Raw genomic sequence first — 15,000 nt, 5'->3', positions numbered from 1 at the left:
TAACACTGAACACAACTAAACACATGCATTTTTAAGTAAGACCGACATTTCTAGAGTATAAAAGGTCTCTTATTCTTTGTAATATTATTGTTATTCTGATGCTAACTGTGGAGGCGGCGTGGCCTGCGGGCCTGCAGCGACAGGTGCGTAAATGGCCCACCTGGGCCTTGTTATCTAATCACCTGTCGCTCTGTTATAAGCAGCAGCCAGGAGGAGAGACGGGGTTGGGGCTGGAAATAATATTGCTGGAAAGCAACTGAGAGACTTATTGAAAAATAAAACAATATTGTAATCCTGAAACAGGCTCTCATGTCGGTGCTTGGGGGTCTGAAGAACCCCCAGGAGGGCAAGCCCCACACTAACCAATAATAAATAAATAACTTCTTACCATTAATGCAACTTCTTGAACAGGTGCGGTAGGAAACGGATGGCTGGATTAAAAATGCATGAGAATGTTTTATATTTTGAGCATTATTTTTAACACTGTGATTACAAGTGGAAGTATTCATTACTTATCGTTTTAAGCAATGTCAGCTCAGATTTATCAGAGAGCCAGATGCAGTCATCAAAAGAGCCACATCTGGCTCTAGAGCCATAGGTTCCCTACCCCTGCTGTAAATGTTAAGCTTATAAGAAGTACTGCACACCTATAGGGGGCGCTCTGGAGCAAATCCCTTTTTAATGTGTCTTTCAGGTGCAATTTAAGTTAGCAAAACAGAAGCCCTTACCTCTCTATGACCGACAGCCTTCAAGATAACGTAACTCACGACATGAGAGGAGTTCTGCAGAGTGAAGAAGAAAGGAATCTCCTGTACAAGAGAAAACGTCACGGTGTAATTAATTCAATCACTACATTCGGGAGTGCTGCTGAAAAGCCCGGACATGACTCACTAGGCGTGATAGTGCTCTGGAACCTGCGTAAATGTTCCCCACAAACAAGAGGGAGCCTGGGAACCAGGAAAGGGCGTCCGATCTGAAACATACGATTCAAATGTGTGCATAATTTTATATATATATGAGGCAAGGCAAGGCAACTTTATTTAAATAGCACGTTTACAACTATTTTTTAAATTGGACCAAAGTGCTTTACAGGTTAAAAAGCATAGAGCAAAAAAAAAACAAACAATGAATGAGCTAAACAAGATGGTGCAAAAGCAATACGTTAAAGGGGTTCCAACAAAAACATAAAAATAATTAAATTAAAAAAGCGCGACAAACTGAAATATTCAGCCGTGGTCAAAAGTTTACAAACACGTATAAAGAACATCATGTCATGGCTGTTTTGACTTTCCAATCATTTCTACAACTCTTATTTTTTTGTGATAGAGTGATTGGAGCACATACTTGTTGGTCACAAAAAGCATTCATTAAGTTTGATTCTTTAATGAATTTATCATGGGTCTACTGGCCGAACAACTCAATTTTTGTTTCATCTGACCACAGAACTTTCCTCCAGAAGGTCTCATCTTTGTCCGTGTGATGTCAGATGAAACAACAATTGAGCTGTTTGGCCACAATACCCAGTTTGGAGGAGAAAAGGCGAGGCCTTTAATCCCAGGAACACCATACCTACCATCAAGCATGGTGGTGGTAGTATTATGCTCTGAGCCTGTTTTGCTGCCAATGGAACTGCTGCTTTAAATGGGACAATGAAAAAGGAGAATTACCTTTAAATTCTTCTTGGGCGCAGTTGGGTGTTCCAACAGGACAATGAACCCAAACACACATCAAAAAGTGGTATAGGAATGGCTAAATCAGGCTAGAAAGAAGGTTTTAGAATGGCCTTCCCAAAGTCCTGACTTAAATGTGTGAACAATGCTAAAAAAATATAAAAATGTAACTGAACTGCACCAATTTTGTCAAGAGTGGTCAAAAATTCAACCAGAAGCTTGTGGATGGCTACCAAAACCTACTCATTTGCCTCGTGGTTAGAGTTTCCGCCCTGAGATCGGTAGGTTGTGAGTTCAAACCTAACAAACAACACACAAATGGGACCCATTACCTCCCCTGCTTGGCACTCAGCATCAAGGAGCTGGAATTGGGGGTTAAATCACCAAAAATGATTCCCGGCCGCGGCCAACGCAGCTGCTCACTGCTCCCCTCACCTCCCAGGGGGTGATCAAGGGTGATGGGTCAAATGCAGAGAATAATCTTGCCACACCTAGTGTGTGTGAGACAATCATTGGTACTTTACTTTAACAGATGAAACAAAAATGGAGCTTTTTGGCCACAATACCCAACAATATGTTTGGAGGAGAAAAGGCGAGGCCTTTAATCCCAGGAACACTATACCTACCGTCAAGCATGGTGGTGGTAGTATTATGCGCAGAGCCTGTTTTGCTGCCAATGGAACTGGTTCTTCACAGAGAGTAAATGGGACAATAGAAAAAGGAGGATTACCTCCAAATTCTTCAAGACAACCTAAAATCTTTAGCCTGGAGTCTGGGTCTTGGGCGCAGTTGGGTGTTCCAACTGGACAATGACCCCAAACACACGTCAAAAAGTGGTATAGGAATGGTTAAATCAGGCTAGAAAGAAGGTTGTGGAATGGCCTTCCCAAAGTCCTGACTTAAATGTGTGGACCATGCTGAAAATATATAAAAATGTAACTGAACTGCACCAATCAGTGGCCTTGTGGTTAGAGTTTCCGCCCTGAGATCGGTAGGTTGCGAGTTCAAACCCTGGCGAGTCATACCAAAGACCATAAAAATGGTCACTGCCCGGCACTCAGCATCAAGAGGTTGGAATTGGGGGTTAAATCACCAAAAATGATTCCCGGGCGCGGCCACCGCTGCTGCTCACTGCTCCCCTCACCTCCCAGGGGGTGAACATGGGGATGGGTCAAATCCAGAGGACCAATTTCACCACACCTAGGGTGTGTGAGACAATCATTGGTACTTTACTTTTAAAAGCCCACCAAATATTAACATTGCTGTATGTATACTTTTGACCCAGCAGATTTTCAGTAGACCATAAAAAATCCATAAAAGAACCAAACTTCATGAATGTTTTTTTTGTGACCAACAAGTATGTGCTCCAATCACTCAATCACAAAAAATAACAGTTGTAGAAATGATTGGAAACTCAAGACAGCCATGACGTTATGTTCATTATAAGTGTATGTAAACTTTGGACCAGGTCTGTATGTGAGTGATGATAGTACCTGGAGATGGGGCTCATTTCCACCAGGCCCAGCTTGCCAGACAGCAGAAGCAGGACGGCGCCGATAAATGTCTGCCATCTTAGACAACATAATGTTGCGTGATTGCACAAACATTTCTAAATACAGTATTAACACTTTTTGGGAGACATCGCTTTAGTCTACTCACCCTTGGAATAACGTCGGGTAGGTGAATTTCATAACAGACAGAACGAACTAGGAAAAAAGATATACATGAATCGATTATACAGGACAGTAAACTGCAATATTGATCTGATATATGAGTTGGAGTTGATGTCAAAAAGTGTCATTTTAAAGACCTACTGAAAGCCACTACTACCGACCACGCAGTCTGATAGTTTATATATCAATGATGAAATATTAACATTGCAACACATGCCAATACGGCCGCTTTAGTTTACTAAATTACAGTTTTAAATTTCCCGCGGAGTTTCTTGTTGAAAACGTCGCCGAATGTTCTTCCAGCCCGATCCAAGCTATAAGTAGTCTGCTTTAATCGCATAATTCCACAGTATTCTGGACATCTGTGTTGCTGAATCTTTTGCAAATTTGTTCAATTAATAATGGAGACGTCAAAGAAGAAAGCTGTAGGTGGGAAGCGGTGTATTGCGGCTGCCTTTAGCAACACAAACACAGCCGGTGTTTTCTTGGTTACGTTCCCGAAGCTGAAGCTTTACTATGGAACAGAGCGGTCAAGCGAACATGGTTCCGTACCACATGTCAACCGGCAGGTTTCGGTGAGAAAATTGTGCTAATAAATCGGCTCTTACCGTAGACATTGCGTCTTCTTGCAGATGCGGACTATTACCTCCTCCCACTGGGGACACTGGCGGTCACCAGCACCGATCCAAGCTATAAGTAGTCTGCTTTAATCGCATAATTCCACAGTACTCTGGACATCTGGGTTGCTGAATATTTTGCAATTTGTTCAATGAATAATGGAGACGTCAAAGAAGAAAGCTGTAGGTGGGAAGCGGTGTATTGCGGCTGCCTTTAGCAACACAAAAACTGCCGGTGTTTCCTTGGTTACATTCCCGAAGCTGAAGCTTTACTATGGAACAGAGCGGTCAAGCGAACATGGTTCCCGACCACATATCAACCGGCAGGATTCGGTGAGAAAATTGTGCTAATAAATCAGCTCTTACCGTAGACATGAGCGGAGCTCGCGTCGTCCTGCAGATGCGGACTATTACCTCCTCCCACCGGGGACACTGGCGGTCACCAGCACCGATCCAAGCTATAAGTAGTCTGCTTTAATCGCATAATTCCACAGTATTCTGGACGTCTGTGTTGCTGTTTCTTTTGCAAATTTGTTCAATTAATAATGGAGACGTCAAAGAAGAAAGCTGTAGGTGGGAAGCGACGTATTGCGTCTGCCTTTAGCAACACAAACACTGCCGGTGTTTCCTTGGTTACATTCCCCAAGCTGAAGCTTTACTATGGAACAGAGCGGTCAAGCGAACATGGTTCCCGACCACATGTCAACCGGCAGGTTTCGGTGAGAAAATTGTGCTAATAAATCGGCTCTTACCGTAGACATGAGCGGAGCTTGCGTCTTCCTGCAGATGCGGACTATTACCTCCTCCCACCGGGGACACTGGCGGTCACCAGCACCGATCCAAGCTATAAGTAGTCTGCTTTAATCGCATAATTCCACAATATTCTGGACATCTGTGTTGCTGAATCTTTTGCAAATGTGTTCAATTAATAATGGAGACGTCAAAGAAGAAAGATGTAGGTGGGAAGTGGTGTATTGCAGCTGCCTTTAGCAACACAAACACTGTCGGTGTTTCCTTGGTTACATTCCCGAAGCTGAAGCTTTACTATGGAATAGAGCGGTCAAGCGAACATGGTTCCCGACCACATGTCAACCGGCAGGTTTCGGTGAGAAAATTGCGCTAATAAATCGACTCTTACCGTAGACATGAGCGGAGCTCGCGTCCTCCTGCAGATGCGGACTATTACCTCCTCCCACCGGGGACACTGGCGGTCACCAGCACCGATCCAAGCTATAAGTAGTCTGCTTTAATCGCATAATTACACAGTATTCTGGACATCTGTGTTGCTGAATCTTTTGCAAATTTGTTCAATTAATAATGGAGACGTCAAAGAAGAAAGCTGTAGGTGGGAAGCGGTGTATTGCGGCTGCCTTTAGCAACACAAACACAGCCGGTGTTTCCTTGTTTACATTCCCGAAGCTGAAGCTTTACTATGGAACAGAGCGGTCAAGCGAACATGGTTCCCGACCACATGTCAACCGGCAGGTTTCGGTGAGAAAATTGCGCTAATAAATCGGCTCTTACCGTAGACATGAGCGGAGCTCGCGTCCTCCTGCAGATGCGGACTATTACCTCCTCCCACCGGGGACACTGGCGGTCACCAGCACCGATCCAAGCTATAAGTAGTCTGCTTTAATCGCATAATTACACAGTATTCTGGACATCTGTGTTGCTGAATCTTTTGCAAATTTGTTCAATTAATAATGGAGACGTCAAAGAAGAAATCTGTAGGTGGGAAGCGGTGTATTGCAGCTGCCTTTAGCAACACAAACACAGCTGGTGTTTCCTTGGTTACGTTCCCGAAGCTGAAGCTTTATTATGGAATAGAGCGGTCAAGCGAACATGGTTCCCGACCACATGTCAACCGGCAGGTTTCGGTGAGAAAATTGTGCTAATAAATCGGCTCTTACCGTAGACATGAGCGGAGCTTGCGTCTTCCTGCAGATGCGGACTATTACCTCCTCCCACCGGGGACACTGGCGGTCACCAGCACCGATCCAAGCTATAAGTAGTCTGCTTTAATCGCATAATTCCACAGAATTCTGGACATCTGGGTTGCTGAATATTTTGCAATTTGTTCAATTAATAATGGAGACGTCAAAGAAGAAAGCTGTAGGTGGGAAGCGGCGTATTGCGGCTGCCTTTAGCAACACAAACACTGCCAGGGTTTCCTTGTTTAAATTCCCGAAGCTGAAGCTTTACTATGGAACAGAGCGGTCAATTGAACATGGTTCCCGACCACATGTCAACCGGCAGGTTTCGGTGAGAAAATTGTGCTAATAAATCGGCTCTTACCGTAGACATGAGCGGAGCTTGCGTCTTCCTGCAGATGCGGACTATTACCTCCTCCCACCGGGGACACTGGCGGTCACCAGCACCGATCCAAGCTATAAGTAGTCTGCTTTAATCGCATAATTCCACAGAATTCTGGACATCTGTGTTGCTGAATCTTTTGCAAATTTGTTCAATTAATAATGGAGACGTCAAAGAAGAAATCTGTAGGTGGGAAGCGGTGTATTGCAGCTGCCTTTAGCAACACAAACACAGCTGGTGTTTCCTTGGTTACGTTCCCGAAGCTGAAGCTTTATTATGGAATAGAGCGGTCAAGCGAACATGGTTCCCGACCACATGTCAACCGGCAGGTTTCGGTGAGAAAATTGTGCTAATAAATCGGCTCTTACCGTAGACATGAGCGGAGCTCGCGTCCTCCTGCAGATGCGTACTATTACCTCCTCCCACCGGGGACACTGGCGGTCACCAGCACCGATCCAAGCTATAAGTAGTCTGCTTTAATCGCATAATTACACAGTATTCTGGACATCTGTGTTTCTGAATCTTTTGCAATTTAATTAATTAATAATGGAGACGTCAAAGAAGAAAGCTGTAGGTGGGAAGCGGTGTATTGCGGCCGCCTTTAGCAACACAAACACTGCCGGTGTTTCCTTGATTACGTTCCCAAAGCTGAAGCTTTATCAATCAATGTTTACTTATATAGCCCTAAATCACTAGTGTCTCAAAGGGCTGCACAAACCAAAACACAAACCACTACGACATCCTCGGTAGGCCCACATAAGGGCAAGGAAAACTCACACCCAGTGGGACGTCGGTGACAATGATGACTATGAGAACCTTGGAGAGGAGGAAAGCAATGGATGTCGAGCGGGTCTAACATGATACTGTGAAAGTTCAATCCATATTGGATCCAACACAGTCGGAACAGAGCGGTCAAGCGAACATGGTTCCCGACCACATGTCAACCGGCAGGTTTCGCTGAGAAAATCGTGCTAATAAATCGGCTCTTACCGTAGACACTGGCGGTCACCACTTAACATATCGCGCTTTTCTAGACACTCAAAGCGCTCACAGAGAAGTGGGACTCATCATTCATTCATTCACACCGGGTGGTGGTAAGCTACATCATTAGCCACAGCTGCCCTGGGGTAGACTGATGGAACACCCGTGGCCACACCCCTCCGACTTTCAGGTACCATATAATCTCACTAAAACACTAGTAACACAATAAGCAGATAAGGGATTTTCCAGAATTATCCTAGTAAATGTGTCTAATAATATATATATATATATATATATATATATCTTTTTTTTTTCTAGTCCTTCACTCTCACTATCCTCATCCACGAATCTTTCATGCTCGCTCAAATTAATGGGGAAATTGTCGCTTTCTCGGTCCGAATCGCTCTCGCTGCTGGTGGCCATGATTGTGAACAATGTTGAGATGTGAGGAGCTCCACGAGCCGTGACGTCACGCGCACATCGTCTGCTACTTCCGGTACAGGCAAGGCTTTTTTTATGAGCGACCAAAAGTTGCGAACTTTATCGTCGATGTTCTCTACTAAATCCTTTCAGCAAAAATATGGCAATATCGCGAAATGATCAAGTATGACACAGAATGGACCTGTTATCCCCGTTTTCATAAAAAAAAAAACTCATTTCAGTAGGCCTTTAAAATAGAGCAAGTGTCCCTAATGAAGTGTCCCAGGAGTGTGCGTCCTACCAAAATAAAAGCTCACTCTGAAATGACGCTAAACAGTTCTATTATTACTACCAAATTATCATCAAAATAATCTAAATTCATTAATTCTCCGCCTTATCTCACAAAATCGAGATGCCACTTTTTTTTCAGTTGGTGTAAAACTCGCTTTGTTGTCATTAATCCGTCGAAAAGCTTTAGTGGGGAAACGTTAAGGACACGTAATGTTGTTCAAACGCATCAACTATCATAATAATGATGTTTTACCGGTTATTATAAACATGGATTTAGTATCGACTCACCTTATTCGTGAGATAGGAAACAACGAAAAAGAAGCTAAAGGCGAGGCCAATGCAGTTTCTTTTCCACTGCATGTTGTTGACGGGATAAAAGGCGGCATGATTCTCATATTATGAAGTAGTTTGTTACTAAACGACACATTTTATCCTCGCCAACTTCTCTTCCTGCTTCTTAAACTGACACGTCAAGTGGGGGCGGGGGCGAGACGATGCCAACATCGACACTGTCGATACCAGATGCGATTATTTGAATATTAAGACTAAAATCAGTCCGTGAAATTTAAATTTCTTGCAGCTTTAAAAAAAAAAAGTATTAAATGATACAAAAAAAAGAAAAGTTGTATTTGTTGCATTATTGATTACACGTCCCTTGGACAGAAGCAGGCCCCAAAAAAGTATTAATTAATTTTTAAGTAATGGATTAATACAAAATTATTTGAATATTTAGACCAAAATCCGTCTGTAAAATTGATATTTCTAGCAGCTTTTATAAAAAAAAAAAAGTTGTACGTGTTGCGTCATTGATTACATGTCTCTTAGACAGAGCCAGCCCCCAAAATAATAATTAATTAATTAGTAAATAATGGATGAATAAATAATTGTTTGAGTATTTAGACTAAAATCCGTCTGCGAAATTTAAATTCCTGGCGGCTTAAAAAAAAGAAGTATTAAATGATTAAAAAAAAAAAGTTGTATTTGTTGCCTTATTGATTACACGTCCCTTGGATAAAAGTAGCCCAAAAAGGATAATTAATTAATTAGTAAGTATTGGATTAATAAATAATTATTTGAATACTTAGACTAAAATCCGTCCGTGAAATTGACATTTCTCACAGCTTAAAAAAAAAGTTAAAAATAGAAAAAAGAAAAAAAAAAGTTGTACTTCTTGCCTTATTGATTACACGTCCCTTGGACAGAAGCAGCCCAAAAGGAATAATTAATAAATTAGTAAGTATTGGATTAATGAATAATTATTTGAATATTTAGACTGAAATCCGTCCGTGAAATTTAAATTTCTAACAGCTTAAAAAAAAAAAAAAAGTATTAAATGATACAAAAAAAAAGTTGTATTTATTGCATTATTGATTACACGTCCCTTGGACAGAAGCAGGCCCCAAAAAATTATTAATTACTTTGTAAGTAATGGATTAATACAAAATTATTTGAATATTTAGACCAAAATCCGTCTGTAAAATTGATATTTCTAGCAGCTTTTATAAATAAAAAAAAGTTGTACGTGTTGCATCATTGATTACACGTCTCTTAAACAGAGCCAGCCCCCAAAATAATAATTAATTAATTAGTAAGTAATGGATTAATAAATAATTGTTTGAGTATTTAGACTAAAATCCGTCTGTGAAATTTAAATTCCTGGCGGCTTAAAAAAAAAGAAGTATTAAATGATTAAAAAAAAAAAAATTTATTTGTTGCCTTATTGATTACACGTCCCTTGGATAAAAGTAGCCCAAAAAGAATAATTAATTAATTAGTAAGTATTGGATTAATAAATAATTATTTGAATACTTAGACTAAAATCCGTCCGTGAAATTGACATTTCTCACAGCGTAAAAAAAAAGTTAAAAATAGAAAAAAGAAAAAAAAAAGTTGTACTTCTTGCCTTATTGATTACACGTCCCTTGGACAGAAGCAGCCCAAAAGGAATAATTAATAAATTAGTAAGTATTGGATTAATGAATAATTATTTGAATATTTAGAATGAAATCCGTCCGTGAAATTTAAATTTCTAACAGCTTAAAAAAAAAAAAAAAGTATTAAATGATACAAAAAAAAAGTTGTATTTATTGCATTATTGATTACACGTCCCTTGGACAGAAGCAGGCCCCAAAAAATTATTAATTAATTTGTAAGTAATGGATTAATAAATAATTATTTGAATATTTAGACCAAAATCCGTCTGTAAAATTGATATTTCTAGCAGCTTTTATAAAAAAAAAAAGTTGTACGTGTTGCGTCATTGATTACACATCTCTTAGACAGAGCCAGCCCCAAAATAATAATTAATTAATTAGTAAGTAATGGATTAATAAATAATTCTTTGAGTATTTAGACTAAAATCCGTCTGTGAAATTTAAATTCCTGGCGGCTTAAAAAAAAGAAGTATTAAATGATTAAAAAAAAAAAAAATGTATTTGTTGCCCTATTGATTACACGTCCCTTGGATAAAAGTAGCCCAAAAAGAATAATTAATTAATTAGTAAGTATTGGATTAATAAATAATTATTTGAATATTTAGACTAAAATCCGTCCGTGGAATTTAAATTTTTTGCGGTTTAAAATAAAGTAAAAAGTGTTAAATAATAAAAAAAAATTTAAAAAGTTGTACATGTTGCATCATTGATTACACGTTAATTGGACAGAAGCAGCCCAAAAAAAATTATTAATTAATTAGTAAGTAATGGATTAATACAAAATTATTTGAATATTTAGACCAAAAACCGTCTGTAAAATTGACACTTCTAGCAGCTTTTATAAAAATAAAAAAAAGTATTAAATGATTAAAAAAAAATAAGTTGTACGTGTTACATCATTGATTACACGTCCCTTGGACAGAAGCAGCCCCAAAATAATAATCAAATAATTAGTAAGTAATGGATCAATAAATAATTATTGAATATTTAGACCAAAATCCGTCGAATTTGACATTTCTAGCAGCTTGAAAAAAGAAAAAGTATTAAATGACTAAAAAAACAAAACAAGTTGTACGTGTTGCATCATTGATTACACGTCCCTTGGATAGAAGCAGCACAAAAAGAGTAATTAATTAATTAATTAGTAAGTAATGGATTAATAAATAATTATTTGAATATTTAGACCAAAATCCGTCTATAAAATTGATATTTCTAGCAGCTTTTATAAAAAAAAAAAGTTGTACGTGTTGCGTCATTGATTACACGTCTCTTAGACAGAGCCAGCCCCAAAATAATAATTAATTAATTAGTAAGTAATGGATTAATAAATAATTGTTTGAGTATTTAGACTAAAATCCGTCTGCGAAATTTAAATTCCTGGCGGCTTAAAAAGAAGAAGTATTAAATGATTTAAAAAAAATAATTTGTATTTGTTGCCTTATTGATTACACGTCCCTTGGATAAAAGTAGCCCAAAAATAATAATAATAATAATGGCGCAGTGGGAGAGTGGCCGTGTGCAACCCGAGGGTCCCTGGTTCAAATCCCACCTAGAACCAACCTCGTCACGTCCGTTGTGTCCTGAGCAAGACACTTCACCCTTGCTCCTGATGGGTGCTGGTTGGCGCCTTGCATGGCAGCTCCTTCCATCAGTGTGTGAATGTGTGTGTGAATGGGTAAATGTGGAAGTAGTGTCAAAGCGCTTTGAGTACCTTGAAGGTAGAAAAGCGCTATACAAGTACAACCCATTTATTTAATTAGTAAGTATTGGATTAATAAATAATTATTTGAATATTTAGACTAAAATCCGTCCGTGAAATTGACATTTCTCACAGCTTGAAAAAAAAGTTAAAAATAGAAAAAAGAAAAAAAAAAAGTGTATTTGTTGCCTTATTGATTACACGTCCCTTGGACAGAAGCAGGCCCCAAAAAATTATTAATTAATTTGTAAGTAATGGATTAATACAAACTTATTTGAATATTTAGACCAAAATCCGTCCGTAAAATTGATATTTCTAGCAGCTTTTATTAAAAAAAAAAGTTGTACATGTTGCGTCATTGATTACACGTCCCTTGGACAGAACCAGCCCCAAAATAATAGTCCAAAATAGTCTTGCGTTATTCCGTACAAACACTTGAATTGTGCTTGTGTAGATATTTTTAAGTCAACTTTGAACAGTATTGATTGTATTTCCGGAATAGAACGTGAGTGCTCTGTCGTACACAAAGATCGTGTGTGCGGGTCACGTGGTGCACGGCAAGCTTCCGTGTTGACAAGAATAATTAAATAATCAGTAAGTTATGGATTAATAAATCATTATTTGAATATGTAGACCAAAATTCGTCTGTGAAATTGACATTTCTAGCAGCTTTGGGAAAAAAAAGTATTAAATATTTAAAAAAACAAGATGTACGTATGATTTAGTTGGTATTATATGTCTGTGTATTTATACACTGTAGTACAGGTTTGACAAATTGTTCACTCTTTTCTGTGTTTACCCAAAATCTTTGTCATAATTAATTTTAAGTGTTTTAGAAAAAAAAAAAATCTATTTTAAAGATATCAGAATTGGCGACATAACTGACCTCAAGAAGTCACTTGCAAAGATCGTCAATGCATGAAGACAATTAAATAAATACAATCCTTTAAATGTATGTACTTTATTTCACGGTAAAATAGTCTTGCTTAATTCCGTACATATACATGAATCTGGCTTGTGTAGATATATTTTAAGTCAACTTTGAACAATATTGTTTGTATTTCCGGAATAGAAAGTGAGTGCTGTGTCGTACGCAAAGATCGTGTGTGTGGGCCACGTGGTGTGAGGCCAGCCTCCGTGTTGACAAGAATAATTAAATAATAAGTAAGTAGTGGATAACTAAATAATTGTTTGGATATTCAGACCAAAATACGTCCCTGAAATTGACATTTCTAGCAGCTTTGGAAAAAAAAGTATTAAATATTTGAAAAAGCAAGATGTACGTATTTAGTTGGTATTATTTGTCTGTGTATTTAAACACTGTAGTACAGGTTTGATAAATTGTTCACTCTTTTGTGTGTTTACCCAAAATCTTTGTCATAATTAATTTTAGTGTTTTTGAAAAAAAAAAAAAAATGTAAAGATATCAGAATTGGCGACATAACTGACCTCAAGAAGTCACTTGACAAAGATCGTCAATGCATGAAGACAATTAAATAAATAAAATACTTTAAATGTATGTACTTTATTTCACGGTAAAATAGTCCTGCTTAATTCCGTACATATACATGAATCTGGCTTGTGTAGATATATTTTAAGTCAACTTTGAACAATATTGTTTGTATTTCCGGAATAGAAAGTGAGTGCTCTGTCGTACGCAAAGATCGTGTGTGCGGGTCACGTGGTGTGAGGCAAGCTTCCGTGTTGACAAGAATTATTATTTCATTAGTAAGTAATGATATTAATAAATACTTCTTTGAATATTTGGACCAAAATCCGCCAGTGAAATTGACATTTCTAGCAGCTTTGGAAAAAAAAGTATTAACTATTTAAAAAAACAAGATGTACGTATTTAGTTGGTATTATTTGTCTGTGTATTCATACACTGTAGTACAGGTTTGATAAATTGTTCACTCTTTTGTGTCTTCATCCAAAATCTTTGTCATAATTAATTTTAGTGTTTTTGAAAAAAAAAACTATTTTAAAGATATCAGAATTGGCGACATAACTGACCTCAAGAAGTCACTTGACAAAGATCGTCAATGCGTGAAGACAATTAAATACATAAAATCCTTTAAATGTATGTACTTTATTTCACGGTAAAAAAAAAATATTGTTTAATTCCGTACATATACATGAATCTGGCTTGTGTAGATATATTTCAACTCAACTTTGAACAATATTGTTTGTATTTCCGGAATAGAAAGTGAGTGCTCTGTCGTACGCAAAGATCGTGTGTGCGGGTCACGTGGTGTGAGGCAAGCTTCCGTGTTGACAAGAATTATTATTTCATTAGTAAGTAACAATATTAATAAATACTTCTTTGAATATTTGGACCAAAATCTGCCAGTGAAATTGACATTTCTAGCAGCTTTGGAAAAAAAAGTATTAAATATTTAAAAAAACAGGATGTACGTATTATTTAGTTGGTATTATTTGTCTGTGTATTTATACACTGTAGTACAGGTTTGATAAATTGTTCACTGTTTTGTGTCAACTCACAATCTTTGTCATAATTAATATTAGTGTTTTTGAAAAAAAAAATCTATTTTAAAGATATCAGAATTGGTGACATAACTGACCTCAAGAAGTCACTTGACAAAGATCGTCAATGCGTGAAGACAGTTAAACAAATAAAATCCTTTAAATGTATGTACTTTATTTCACGGTATAATATTATTGTTTAATTCCGTACATACACATGAATCTGGCTTGTGTAGCTATATTTTAAGTCAACTTTGAACAATATTGTTTGTATTTCCGGAATAGAACGTGAGTGCTCTGTCGTACGCAAAGATCGTGTGTGCGGGTCACGTGGTGTGAGGCCAGCTTCCGTGTTGACAGGCGTGGGTGTGCATGGCGCGGCGTCGGCGGCTGAAACAGACAACAGAGGTGCAGCAGGATGGTTCGCAGTCATGGCGTTTTTGACTAAAGAGCGGACGAAAGAAAGGTTGGTGCGCCTCCTGCTTCACGCCCGGCATGTTATATTTGTGTTGTCGCGGTGCTTGTACCTCGAACGTGGGGCCGGGTCTATGATTACAGCAGCGTCACACTCGGCCACTTAGCTAAATCACGTCTAATGTGGAAGTAAAGTCGTCCGCGTTTGCTGCAATGACGTCATGCACATTGTTTGGCTGCACAACATTAGGTGGAGATGCGAAATAACGCAACTATGAGTCAATAAAATAATGCACATTCTAGTTTTTGTGCAAGTCAAAAGTGATGCAACGATGGGGCGTTGAATCAAGTAGAGCTGGTTATGTTTTTTTTTTCTAATCCAGCCCTCAAATTAGTTATTCAAATGTTAAAATAATGGGTAAATGACATCCAAAACAGATGAGTCATCAAAAAGACAAACCTGCCACTTCAGCATTACATTTTTTTTTACAAACCCCGTTTCCT

The 15,000-nt window shown here is 38.3% G+C and overlaps 2 protein-coding genes across 3 annotated transcripts in view; one reads left to right on the top strand and one right to left on the bottom strand.

Moving 5' to 3' along the window:
• Nucleotides 1-8,458, bottom strand: part of LOC133569743 (transmembrane protein 241) — a 24,788-nt gene extending 16,330 nt beyond the window's left edge. For both annotated transcript variants that reach the window (XM_061922301.1, XM_061922302.1), the window contains exons 1-5: nt 8,254-8,458; nt 3,330-3,376; nt 3,164-3,241; nt 892-973; nt 729-809 (exon numbers count right to left, since the gene is read on the bottom strand). In XM_061922301.1, coding sequence (XP_061778285.1) covers nt 729-809; nt 892-973; nt 3,164-3,241; nt 3,330-3,376; nt 8,254-8,325 — 360 coding nt within the window. In that variant the 5' untranslated portion in view covers nt 8,326-8,458. The remainder of the gene's footprint in view (nt 1-728; nt 810-891; nt 974-3,163; nt 3,242-3,329; nt 3,377-8,253) is intronic.
• Nucleotides 8,459-14,392: 5,934 nt separating this feature from the next.
• The window catches only part of nsmaf (neutral sphingomyelinase (N-SMase) activation associated factor), a 55,764-nt gene continuing 55,156 nt past the window's right edge, over nt 14,393-15,000 (top strand). Inside the window, exon 1 of the mRNA XM_061922288.1 lies at nt 14,393-14,548. Coding sequence (XP_061778272.1) covers nt 14,514-14,548 — 35 coding nt within the window. The 5' untranslated portion in view covers nt 14,393-14,513. The remainder of the gene's footprint in view (nt 14,549-15,000) is intronic.

The sequence above is a fragment of the Nerophis ophidion genome, linkage group LG15, assembly GCF_033978795.1.
Source record: "Nerophis ophidion isolate RoL-2023_Sa linkage group LG15, RoL_Noph_v1.0, whole genome shotgun sequence".
Taxonomy (NCBI): domain Eukaryota; kingdom Metazoa; phylum Chordata; class Actinopteri; order Syngnathiformes; family Syngnathidae; genus Nerophis; species Nerophis ophidion.
The sequence above is the reverse complement of the archived record's forward strand: the minus strand, read 5'-3'. Positions and strand labels throughout refer to the sequence as shown.